This window comes from Paroedura picta, chromosome 2, assembly GCF_049243985.1.
Source record: "Paroedura picta isolate Pp20150507F chromosome 2, Ppicta_v3.0, whole genome shotgun sequence".
Lineage (NCBI taxonomy): Eukaryota > Metazoa > Chordata > Lepidosauria > Squamata > Gekkonidae > Paroedura > Paroedura picta.
The window spans coordinates 110,847,707-110,861,006 of NC_135370.1; the positions used below are offsets into that span (position 1 = coordinate 110,847,707).

At 42.1% G+C, this 13,300-nt stretch overlaps 1 protein-coding gene across 3 annotated transcripts in view; it reads left to right on the top strand.

The window, feature by feature from the left end:
• Window positions 1-212: 212 nt before the first annotated feature.
• Window positions 213-13,300, top strand: part of TPCN2 (two pore segment channel 2) — a 38,891-nt gene continuing 25,803 nt past the window's right edge. The window contains exons 1-5 of one of the 3 annotated variants that reach the window (XM_077322061.1): window positions 213-542; window positions 9,148-9,209; window positions 9,654-9,730; window positions 10,827-11,004; window positions 11,664-11,780. In XM_077322061.1, the coding sequence (XP_077178176.1) occupies window positions 371-542; window positions 9,148-9,209; window positions 9,654-9,730; window positions 10,827-11,004; window positions 11,664-11,780 (606 nt within the window). In that variant the 5' untranslated portion in view covers window positions 213-370. Of the gene's footprint in view, window positions 543-702; window positions 2,684-9,147; window positions 9,210-9,653; window positions 9,731-10,826; window positions 11,005-11,663; window positions 11,781-13,300 lie in introns of those variants that run through there. The other 2 variants (XM_077322062.1, XM_077322063.1) reach the window with 2 other exon arrangements.

Below are 13,300 nucleotides of genomic sequence, written 5' to 3' on the forward strand. Positions count from 1 at the left end.
AAGCCTGCCCGCGTTCCTACATGTTGCAATGAAAGACGGGACTGGGTCCCATAGTGGCCAGCCAGATACTTCTAGGAAGCCCGAAAACCAGGCAGGCAGGTGTGCTACGCCCAGCGATGCGCCAAGAACGCCCATGCCCCGATCCCGCTTCCTTATCACCTCCCCGCCCTCCCGAGTGGCCACAATTGCAAGCGCCTAGCTCCTCCCATCACGTGTAGCGGGCGGAGCCTGTCCTGGAGTGCGGGTGTGTGTCTGTGTGTGCGGGTGCGAGTGTGTGGCGCCGGGTCGTCAGAAGTCTCGCCCGGTAGCCGCCGCGGTCTCCTCTGGGGAGGGCGGCTTAGAAAGCGTTGCTACGACTGGCTTGAGGCCCATGGGGCAAGGAACCAGCGCTGAGACGCGGCCTTTGCTGCCGCCGGGAGCTCCCGGACGGGTCCGAAAGCTGAGTCGCCGCCGCCTCTCCGCGGGCAGGGACAACAATGGCCCGGGAGAGGACGAGGGCTGCGGCGAGACCGCGGCTTCGCTGCCTTCCACGGCCGGGAACGGTGAGCTGGGGCTGGGCGGGAGGGTCATCAGCTGGGGAAGTCGAGTTCCCCTTTTCAAGAGTGGATCCCGAGATCTTTTCACTGTCGCCGCTTGGTTTCTGGTGCCGGGGTTTAAACGACCCACGAAGCCACACACATCCCCCCCCCCCTCGGGAGAGGAATGTTCTTTCTTTTGGGATGTTCTTTCCTGGAACTCCGGATGTGCGAAGCGCTGCTCTTGGAGAACCGAGGGAAAAGGCTTCGGAGGCGAGGTTTCCTGCGACTTGCTGGTTTCTTCATTGAGAGCGAGCGCGGGGGCAGAACCCCGGGGAAGATGAAGTCCTGCATTCAAGGGCGGGGGGATTAGAGGCACACGGACAGGTTGCTGGCTGTCGTGTTATTGCACCGCCACAGCACTCGTTCACCACTGCATTGCATGACCCACGCGGCAGCATGCAGTTGTGGACGATGGCTGGAGCGAGTGGCTCTGAATATTGCAGACCGTCTTCCTGTCACTGCTGAATAGCAGCTCACACACATCCGGAAGTGCCGTTTGTTTGAGATCTTCCTTGCTGAGAAATTAGCCCCGCTTGACGTTTTCTTGGCAGGCCTTGACCCCAGGGTTTGGGTCAGGGGAATTAAATTTTTATCTGTAGAACCTCTGGAATGATACCTGAGGAGATGAAGGGATGCTTGTTAGGGTGCAAGTTCTGGCTTATAACAATTAAAATGGTATTTTGTGATTACCTAAAGTTGAGCAGCAAAATAAAAACAGACTGGAGCGGCTTCTTTAAAAGATTATCAACTACCAATTCATTCCAGTTTAATTAATTTTTTTGACATTTGCTCCTCTCCAAAATTGGTTTCAGGGTGGGGTACATCAGTAAAATACAAATCACAATATAGAAATCTGGACAAAACTTTTGTGAGTCAGAGTTGAGTGACTTCATCAGATGCAGTGTCTGACTAGGGGAGCAATGTTTACGCTCATAGTTAACAAGCAACAGAAGAAGAGGTGGGAAGTCAGTGTAAAACAAGAGCCAATCAGAGTAGATTCAAGCGGGTAGCCATGTTGGTCTAAAGCAGCAGAACAAAGTTTGAGTCCAGTGCCACCTTTAAGACCAAGAGATATAAATAAATATAAACTTTATACTGCTCCATTCCTGTTGGCTTGGAGTGGTTAACAACACTTTAAAATGATACATAGTAACAATAAGCAATAAACTAACAGATCCTCCCTAAAACTGCCTCAAAATATTATTCCAAATACTCCAAATATTATTCATGCTTATTTCTTGAATAAAATTTTGTTCGTCTTAAAGGTGCCACTGGACTCAAACTTTGTTCAATCAAAGAGTCATCATTCAGAAAAGATGACAACCACAGTCAACTATTAATTGATTTTTTGTTAATCTTGCCTAGTCAAGCAATCCGTTGCTGGGAGTAGTTCTCACCACCTCTGAATTGGTTGCTTGGTCTTTGATTTGCTGTGGTTTTGCACAAGTGTGTCACTGATTATCTCCACCCCCCCCCCCTTCACTGTTTAGTTTGCAGATCATTGTGGCTCATTGGAAACCTGGAAAGCTTCATGTTTTGGGAGGATTTCTAGCTGGCTTTGAACTCAAAAGTGTCCAAGTAGGATTTTTAAGCTGGACATAAGGTGGTAGATGGTTGTGACTACATCTAGGAAGGGGATAGATGGAATTAGCACATTGTCCTATCTTTCTGGAAACTTCTAACGAAATATAATCATGGCCAGAGTGCTAGCTGTACATGTATCCATGTACAGTTCCCAGACAAAAGACTGTTCAAAAACTGTTATAGCAGGATATATTTTTCTCACAGTACCTTGAACATTAACATTCAGGATTTGGATTTTTTTAAAACACAGGATGTTTATACACTTAACTAATATATGATGTTTGCACCTTTGATCAAGTGCCAGGTCCTTTCTTGGAAGGGGCTGTTTCTCCCTTAAGTGAACAACTTTAAAGAAATGTTAGATAAAATATTTCCATGTCTTCAAATTAGAGACTTATTACACGTTGAGGCTGGGAGGTATCTCAGCTGATCCTCAGACATGGTGGCGATGAAAAGTGCTGTCAAGTCACAGCTGAAGGAAAAATTTATGCTGCAGGAGTCTCAAGGCCAGGACCTCCAAGGTAACCATCTCAATAGTGCTGCCTGTTCCATGTGCAGGGCCAGCTAGGCAGGCACAAATTAGGAGTCTCAATGCAGGGAGGAAGGTATACGTTTGCTGGACACTGGAATACTTTTTGGAACAAACATGACCAGTACAAGTAGCCTCCACTTGTCCCAAAAGGGAACCTGGCTGCTTGTACCTGAAATTTAAAAAATGGCAGAGTGGTTTTTAAATTAAATCCTTGCGGAAAGCTGATATATGTAATGTCGAAAGGTTCGAGAGGACTCATCTCTAAGAGTTAAAGGGTTAGCTGTTACTCCTCTAGAGCAGTAGTCCCCAACCTTTTTATCACCGGGGACCACTCAATGCCGAGGACCACTCAATGCCTTTTACTGAGGCTCGGTGGGGGGGGGTAGTTTACTCTACTCTCAACCACTGCCCTAATGCTCTCTGATCGCTATGGTAGTGTTTAAACATCCCTTCAAAATAAGATACAGACACACCACAACAATGAACATAAGGAACATTTTATTTTCATGGAAATTTTAACTCATGACAATGACAAATCAATGGGAACCCTGAGCTTGTTCCTCTGCAATGAGATAGTCCCATCTGGGAGTGATGGGAGACAATGACACCCGAAGTGTGTTGTAAAGGGCCGGGGGGGGGGAAGGCGTCCTTCGGGACCCACCTCCAATTAGTCGAAGGACCACATGTGGTCCGCGGCCCACAGGTTGGGGATCGCTACTCTTGAGGGACATGGATTAGGACTGGCTTCTGAGAGGGTGACAAATAATAATGACTGCTTGACAAGGTCTGAGGCCACAGGAGGAAGGTGCAGGCCTAACATGTCTGGGAAATTATACATTTCTATATATACAAATACTAGAAGTTTCTGAGGTAAAATGGGGGAGCGGAAATGCTTAGTATCAAAGGAGAACATAGACACTGTGGTCTTTTTAGAAACTTGGTGGGATGAGGATAATCAGCAGGAAGCAACGATTCCTGGATATATAGATTATAATTGAAGGATAGGGAGGGAAGAGTAGGAAGTAGAGTAGCTCTGTATGTCAGAGAGGGTGTACAGTCTGGTGAAATTGAGGATGTAAGAGAAATAGATTCACTTACAGAAATAGTAAGAGTGGAAATAGTATATCCAAAAGGAAGCTTAATTCTGCGAGTTTGCTATTGCCCACCAGATCAAAGGTTAGACGATTATTTTTAAAAAACAGCAAAAGAATTAAGGAAAGCAGATAGATGAAATAACTGTGTCATAATATGTGCTTTTAACTACCCGTCATAGGAAAATGTAGCTACCCATATTGATTGGGTCAATGTGTGTTCAAGTCAGGAGAAAGAGTTCCTAGAGACTCTCAATGACTGTGTCGTGGAGCAGATGGTCAGAGAACCCACCAGGGGGAGGTGATCCTGGACTTGGTCCTGAGCAATGTTCAAGAGCAATGTAAACGTGATAGCAGCAGTTGGGAACAGTGACTATATTAAGTTTAGCATTTATGTAAATAGGGAGTTGCCTCAAAAGACCAGCATAACTGCATTTTACTTTAGAAGGGATAACCTTACTCACATGTCGGGTATTGTGAAGAAGAAACTGAAAGGAAAGCTAAGGAAGGTCAAATCCCTTCAAGAAACTTGGAGACTACGGCTTTAAAACTTCAGTCATGGAAACTCAGATAAATTGTATACCACAGGTTAAGAATAGGCATTTTAAAAAAGCCTGCATAGTTAACTAATAAAGTAATGGAAGCAGTAAAAGGTAAGAAGGATCAGTTTAAGACAGGCTTTCTCAACCTGCTGGCCATGTAGTAGCCCTTGAAATATTCTTCAGGCTTCAAGTAACCTGGAAGTGATACCACCTGGCCATGCCTCCATGCTACATCCCTGGAAGTTACATGTTTACAGTGTGCATGGTATCACTAATAAAATAAAAAGCTTGTTAAATAAGAAGTTCGTTTCATTTTTTTGTGTGCAGTATGTTGCCTGAGCAAAACAAGGAAGCATTCATCTCAGCTGTCATAAAGCCCACCATGCAAAACACCAATTCTCAGATGATCTGTGTGATTTGGAGATCACCTGTAACTTTGGGAGCTCTCCAGGCACCATCAGGAGCCTTGCAATCCTAGCAAGAACTGAGACTATATTTTACCAGGTTGGAAATGGCTGCCAGGGAAGGGGAAACCTGGGAAGAAAGGAATCCTTGTGCAGGCTGTGCACAGTCTAGATCCAGGTATAGTAGCTCTCACCTAGGGAAGTCAGCCTACAGGTGGAACCTAGGGTTTCCCTGGAATTACAGCTCATTTCAGACTACATAGATCAGTTCCCCTGGAGAAAATGGCTGCTTTGGAGGGTAAGTAACAGAGAGCTGGGATAAATGAGCAGTTTTCAAAGTGGAAGGCAGAAAGCAGTGGGATACTGCACTGCTTTTAAACTTGTTCCTTAATGATTTGGCGTTGAGAGTAAGCAGTGAAGTGGCTAAGTTGATGGATGACACTAAGTTGTTCAGGGCAGTGAGAACTGTGAGGTGCTCCAGAGTGGGCATCAACATGGCAAATAAGGTTCAATGGGGACAAATACAAAGTAATTAATACTGGAGCCAAAAATCTTAACTACACATTGATGGGGTCTGAATTGGTTGCCTGGTGTCCTGAGTTTCCCTGTAGCTGCACTCCCCCATTGTCTCCTCTAAGTTGCCCCAGCCAGCTTCATGGGTGGTGTCAGTGTCTCTAAGACTCCTGCAGCCCTGGTCGAAAGGTCTGCAGGCTGGAGCCACCTTTGCCCAGCTTGTGACAGTTGGGACTCAATGTCCTGCCCTCAACCTCTCAAAGTGAGTGTGGGGGCCTGCGGGGTGCTGCTACATGCCCTTTCCCCTGCCTGGGATGTGGGCTCCCAGAAGGCAATGTCTAGACCCTGCTTCTGAGTGTTGGGTCTCAGAATGAATTGAAAACAAATCAGCCAGTATCATAATGCTCCTGTATAAGTCTATGGTGCAGTCTCATTTGAACTACTGTGTACAGTTCTGGTCACCACACCTCAAAAAAGATATAACATTGGGAGAAGTGCAAATAAGGACTGCACTCAATTAAAATGATTACGGGAATGGAACACCTTCTCTATGAGGAACAGTTAAGGATATTAGGGCTCATTAGCTTGGAGAAATTATGATTGAGGGGTGACGTAGACATTTACAAAATGATGCAAAGGATAGAGAAGATAAAGAAGTGCTTCTTTTCCTTTCCTCACAATACAAAAACTCATGGACAATCAAGGACATTAATGAACAGTAAGCTTAGAACAGATAACAGGAAGTATTTCTTTGCTCAGCGTTATTAACATATGGAATTCACTGCTGCATGAAGTGAAGCAAATACAGCTTCACAAGGCAATTGGATAAACATATGGAGCAGTGGTCTATCAGTGGCTATTAGTCACACGATATAAATGGAACACTGTCTGGGGCAGTGATGCTCTCTATTCTAGGAGCTTGGGGGGGCAACAGAGAGAGGGCTTGTAGGGTTCCCCCCCCCCGGTGGACCACCTAATGGTACCTGGGTTTTAGCCACTGTGTGACACAAAATGTTGGACTGGATTGGGCCATTGGCCTGGTACAATATGGCTTCTCTTATGTTCTTATGTTCTTATGTCTTCCTGTGACCCACTGGGATTTTCAAGGCAAGAGGTGTTCAGAGGTGATTTGCCATTGCCTGCCTCTCTGTGATGGCCCTGGTATTCCTTGGAGGTCTCTCATCCAAATATTAACCAGGGCTGACCCTTCTTAGCTTCCATGATCTGATGCGATCAAGGTAGCCTGGATTTTTGACACATTGTTATGTTAGGAATGACTGGGGAAGGCACTGGCAAACCACCCCGTATTGAGTCTGCCATGAAAACGCTAGAGGGCATCACCCCAAGGGTCAGACATGACTCGGTGCTTGCACAGGGGATACCTTTACCTTTACCTTTTATGTTAGGAAATGGTGATGTTATAAAGTATTGATCAGTTCAGAAATGTAACATAGATCAGTATTCCGCAGTTTGCATACCTTGCCTAGCATTGGTAGCCCGTGGTTTCCAGAAGCTGGACTTGGAAGGTGATGTGTGATTCCTACTTCACTTACTTCAGACACAAAGTACAGAATGTTCTGCAATCGTTTATATTACTCCACTCTAAATTAATGCCAAATTTAGACTAGGTTTTCTTCTTCTTCTTCTTAAATGAACCATATATTGAATCATGTGGCATTTTGAAATATGTGAAGAACCATGTGGTCAGCAGAGTCTGCTTTCAACTAAGTGTAGAACCTTCTTCCTGAAGAATGCTTTACGCTCAGCTGAATGAAGTAGTAGGATATAAGCTACCAAAATTAAGTTTATGAAAAATGCAATAAATTTTAGAGTTTAGTTTATAACATTTCTGGAATTTGTGAAGCTATGGCGAAAATGTTTTTCTTGGGGCAAAAATGGAAAATTTGCTATTTCTTATAAATTCTAAACTTACTCTGCTGTGATCATAGAATGCATAATTTGTAACTGGGCATATACAATTGTATTATCTGACTGCTGCATTATATGCTGATTTTGTTATATAGCTTACTTTGTGTCATCTGAGCAGCGAGGAAAAAATGAAAGTTGAAAATAGAGAACACAATTTCTTTGTAGTAAAAATTCAGTATTATTTGCACAGAAATGGTCTCATACAGTCATAACAGGGTTAGCAGCCTAGTTTAATAATGAATTAAATTTCATAACACTGAAAGCACTGAGTTTTTCAACAATGTATCGTTATGCATACACACTAAAGCATAATAGTTGTGGACAGAATTAGCCACATTTGAACAATGGGAAAAATTGGAAGGAAAATATTTTTGTGAACTTTTGTATGACTAGTCGATGTAAATATGGACAAGTCTTCTATTTTTAAAATTCAAAAGAGTCTGTGGGAGTCAGGCTTTTCCCTATGCATATGTTTGATAAATGTCGGTGATTCTCTTTTAAAAGGCTTAGTTTTTGTGAAGCTGAGTTTAATCTCTCAAGTGTTAGTCCAAGGGTTCATTTTCTGCCAGTGGAAGGGGATGAGATTTTTCCTGGTTCCTTCTCCCACTGCAGACCTCTGTTCCCTCTGCTGTTCTGGGGGCTTAATTGAAGCCTGCTGGATGATTTTGAGCTAGACACAGTTCAGTCAGAACTCTGTCAGCCCCTCCTACTTCTGTTGTGGGGAGAGGAAGAGACAGTGATTGTAAGCTGCTTTGAATCTCCTTAAGGTAGAGAAAAAGGTAAAGGAAAAGGTATCCCCTGTGCAAGCAACGGGTCATGTCTGACCTTTGGGGTGACGCCCTCTAGCGTTTTCATGGCAGACTCAATACGGGGTGGTTTGCCAGTGCCTTCCCCAGTCATTACCATTTACCCCCCAGCAAGCTGGGTACTCATTTTACCGACCTCAGAAGGATGGAAGGCTGAGTCAACCTGGAGCTGGCTGCTGGGATTGAACTCCCAGCCTCATGGACAGACAGCTTCAGACAACATTTCTGCTGCCTTACCACTCTGCCCCACAAGAGGCTCTTAAGGTAGAGAAAAGAGGGATATAAAAACCAACTTTTCTTCAACTTTCAGGGGTTGTGAAAGGCCACGTGGAAGTGGGGTGTTTCCATCCTGTGAGTGAAGCTCTACATATGGATCCAGACCATATATTTTTCTTCTCTTTTAAAATAAATTTTTATTAAACCTTTTTTAAAGTAAAGACAAAGATAAAATCTAACAAACTATAAGCAAACAAAAATAGAAACAAGGTAGAAAAGTAGAAAAGAAATATTTAAAAGCTTTTCTTCTGTTTTTTTCCGCCTTCTATTTTCTTTTAACCTTACACAAGGAAATAGAAGGGTGCTGAGTAGGCATGGGCATAGACTGGACAATTTTGGGTTGGGATTTGGGGTGTTCCTGAATCGATTCCCTGAATCCAGATCACCCAACACTCCTGAAACAAACCAGTCCAGTTCAGGCTGGTCTGTTTCACTTCTTCAGCGTGCAGAAATAGCTTGAAGCCACAGTGGAGAGCCATATGCACCCCACTGTCATCCAGAAATGGCTGCAAGCTATTTCAGCAATCAATTTTGCTCCCTCCCACTTGGAAGAGGGGTAGGGGAAGCAGAATCAATGCAAGCCATTTTCAGCCATTGATTTTGCTCCCTCTTGCTTCCAAGCTGGAGGGAACTAAATCGATTGCTAAAATGGTTTGCGGCCATTTTGAACTGACACCAGAGCGCATGTATCTGAATCTCATTTCAGGAGATACAAACTGGGGCATTTTTGTGGGAAAATTTGATTCATGCCTCGGTTCGTAATCATTCATTTGTATCCCTTTTGTGATCCACAAATATTAGAAGATAGAACATTTTTACTAGTTTGTGTCACAAGTTCAGACTAGACAATAATTTCATAGAAATGACTGACACATATCTTTGAATCCTGTAGTTACTGATGACCAGAATCTCTACATCAACCAAGCTGTAGTGTTCATTGAAGATGCAATTCAGGTAAATTTGGCTTATGTCTCACATGGTGATGTCTGGTTAGTGAACTGGCAACAGAACTATAGAACCAAAGTAATCTGGACTACTACACTTACTTGAATTACTGTAAAGTTCTGTGTTCAGCCTTCACAGCTATGCAGCAACAAAAAGTCTTAGGCATTTGTTGGGTACAACCCAATTATAGCAACCCCAGCCAGAGAGTCTCAATGCAAGTGAGAAAATGCAGAGTACTGGTCCTGCTTAGTTGACACGATTGGGCTACATTAGGAAACTTTATAGTTTGGATACCAGTGATTGTGTCACTTGCTCATGATTCTGCGTGCCTTCCAAGATGAAGAAAACGAGACTGCTTCGAATGACGTTCGTTGCCTGTATGCTGATAATTAATGTTTGAGGAATAGAGCAGGTGTGATATTTGAATGATCTTTCTTCTTTTTACCCCTTTAGTATCGTTCCATTTATCACCGTGTGGACTCTGATTCCTTGTGGCTGTATCGGTGGTATTATTCAAGAGTTTGCCAATGGTGAGAACAGCCCTCCAAACATACCCCCTCCTTTCTTTAGTTATGGAACTCCGAATATTTGAGGTTCTCAGATCTTCTATCCAGAATCTACAGCAAGACTGCTGTATCACGTGCCTTCCAACCATATTTTTTATACTTTTGCACAGCACCTACCAGGATTCCCTATGAGCAGGCTTTGCCAATCAGCGTTTATGATAGCTGCTTTTGTTCTGTGACATGAACCATGCCATTTCTGATAAATAGTAGTCTGCTACTTCAAATACTACTGTGGCCATTGTCTTAAGTGTTAAGTAACATTTTTAAAGTTCCTTATTTTTGTTTTAAATTATATTTGCAACAAGAATCAGAACATGCCAATTGAATCCTGATATTACTTGGGGGGGAAAAGGAGAGTAAGGGAGAAACTTATTCCATGGGTATTGTTTCATTTCGTCTACAGCAATGCATGTCAATTTCTATGGTCTCTGTTCATATAGATAGATTTGTACTTAATTGCTTTTCCTGTCAGGGTGACAGAAAATCCCCCTGTCAGGGTGACAGAAAATCCCCTGTCTTATTAGTTTGACACTTTTCCACAGGAACATAAGTTTTATTAAAATTTATTATTTATTCATTTATTTAGTTTCCAGTTTGTTGCCAGTTCACAACTCATAAGTAGGCTGCTTGCTGCATTAGAGCTCTCTTAGTTTGTATTCTGCACAGCAGCCCATTGGAATTGCTGAAATGTTGGTGCTCTGGGTCACAATGACCTTATGGACACAATGCCACAGGCTACAGTGGACTACAGAATTGATCCCATGGCTCGTTACCTTATGGAAGAGGATTCTCTGATCCCAAGCATTAGCCTTTTGGGAATCAAAGGGGGCTGTTGAAGGAAGGTGACAACAAGAAACATTATAAACAGTTGGGCCCAAAGCCCGTGGAATATAAGACGTACAGACTTAATGCAACATAACCATGCCATCATATTTGCATATTTATGCATCTACATGACAAATCTGTTAGACTTTAAATGTCCCTTCTTGAGTTAGATTCTAAGAAATATTTTCAGACTGTTTGCAATGACTACAGCAATTATATTCTCTTCCTCTCTTAGGATTTTGTGTATCACCATTACACTAATCTTAGTGCTTGCATTCATCGAAATCCCTTCATCACTTACAATCACATCAGATGTGCGATATCGCTTGAAAGCCTGGGAGCCATCTTGTGGCCTGACTGAAAGCATTGAACTTCTTTGTTTCCTTGTTTTTATAGTGGATCTCTCTGTAAAGGTGAGTGAAGGCTTCGTTGTTAGGTGCGAAGTTGTGTCTGACCCATCGTGACCCCATGGACAATGATCTTCCAGGCCTTCCTGTCCTCTACCATTCCCCGGAGTCCATTTTAATATTTTAATATTTAATGCGATGCAGAGAAAAAGGGGTTGAGTCCTTTCTTATATGAGCATCAGTAACCTTCTGTGTAGATCAGATCCACTTCTGGCTCAGTGTTGAGGGGTAGAAGGCAGATTGGATGTCTGGAATCTATATGCCAAGTATTAGAATACTTAAATCTGGCAATTGGAGCTGGGAACAGGCAAGACAGATCTTACTACAAATCAGAAAAGGGCTCCAAGTTTCCAGAAAAATCTGCAATTAAATTTTTAAAAAACATGATAAAAAAGAGTACTTGTAGGTTCAAGCATTGGATTCCCTCAGTGGAAAAGAGGAAATAGTGGGGGAGGAGGAAAGAGATGTCTCTTGCAAGTCTTTGCTGGTTTCTACTTGTAAATGCCCTCTTTTCCAGTGAGCAGCTTTGAACGTTTAAAAACAAACAAACAAACAAAACAGAAGCATGACAAAATGAATCATTCATGATTTCTTCCCTAGAAATATCCCTCCCCCCAATTTTATTTTACATTGACCATATATTAAAATGTATATTGCTTCACCAGAGTTATCTAATAGGGTGGGAAGAATTTCGGAAAACAAAGTGGCTGTTGGCGTATATTGTGGTCCTACTTATCTCACTTGCAGATTGGGCAGCCTCGATATATCTTTCCTGTAGCACGGTAAGAGTGTCATTGTATTTATATCTCTGTCTGGGTTTGAGAGTGAGAGAATGAGATAAAATAACTGCCATCTTTAATGAACTGGAGCTGCAGTTAGAAATGCTTGGAAAGTTGAACTTTGCTTTCTGTGGCAAATATGCTGAGAGTTTTGTTTTTCTTTTAGTGTTGAAATGCTCTCAAAAATACCAGTTTTAATTTGTTCATCTTTGTGAAATGCAGAACTGGTTATAAATAACTTTCTTACAGGAAATAAAGAGAACTACATACAGGAAACTAACAAGGGAGGTTATTTAATTTGCTGAATTGTTTAGCATTTTATGCCAAACTGCATGACAGTGCCTTGCTAAATCAATAAGCTTTAATAGTTTGTTGAATTTACTGTAATTTAGCTATGTTTGATGGTTAAGTGCTAAAAGCGTAAAATAAAATGTACTAAAATTGAGGATATATGTTATTATTTGTTTTCTTTAAAAATTATTTTAAAAAGTGTTGTTGATTTAGTTAGCTAGTTTTTTAAAGTAATTTTATTTTATTTCCTCATTAGATTCTGTTACCATTGATTTCAATGACAAACATTGTTTTCTCACAGACTCTCAGCTCATCTGATTTGGAGCAAATTAGCGGAGATCCCTTGCCAAAGGGATCTTCCCTGTATAGGGAATTAGAATTCTTGCTTACAGAGTGTTCACAGGGAAGCATTTGGTATTAATGATGTAATCTCTTCCACTGAATGAGAAGCACACACACTTTGATGACATGACAGAATATTTCCCTCAAATCCCTCAAATCTTCACCTCCCCTGCTTGTTGCACTGCCTGCCAGTGTGTACAAGTAAAGTGTTTATCCCTTTACTTAGCAGGCACAGGACTAGAGAGACCAGCAAACAGACAAAAAGCACTGCCAATATCAAGTCATATCAAAACCATTTCCCCATATCTGTGAGACAGCACTGTAACTGGTGTCAAAGTTTATTGATTGATTTTTGACTCATTAAACAAAGTTAAACTATTAACAAACAATTAAAACATTACTAATATAGAAACTAAAGCACCAAAAAGGCTTAGTCCCAATATTTCTCGATCACATGTACTCAGCTTTCCAAAATTCATTCAGTTGCTCTCAGAAGTCTCCCTAAATAGAAAGACTTTAGAGTATATGAATATGGAGCAAAGTGGAAATAGTCTTCACCCCCTCTGGGAGCCTGTTTCAGAGGATAGGTGCTGTGATTAAGAAAGCGTGTATACACAGACACACACATACACAAAATTGATCAGTGCAATCCTGTTGCAAAATGTATCTTTTTTTGTATTTAGATATAGGATCCTGTTAAGAAACAGAGGGAGCTTCTCCAGTCAGATGAGTCTGTTTCTTTGTGCTCTGCTCCCTGTTCATGATCTCTCTGAACTTTAATAGATATCTGAATAATGCACAGATCTGAACACTTCCATACATTACTGTCATTAATTTTTCAACTCAGATTAGTTATTAAATGTTCTGTTGTTTACTTAGTATCTGAATGC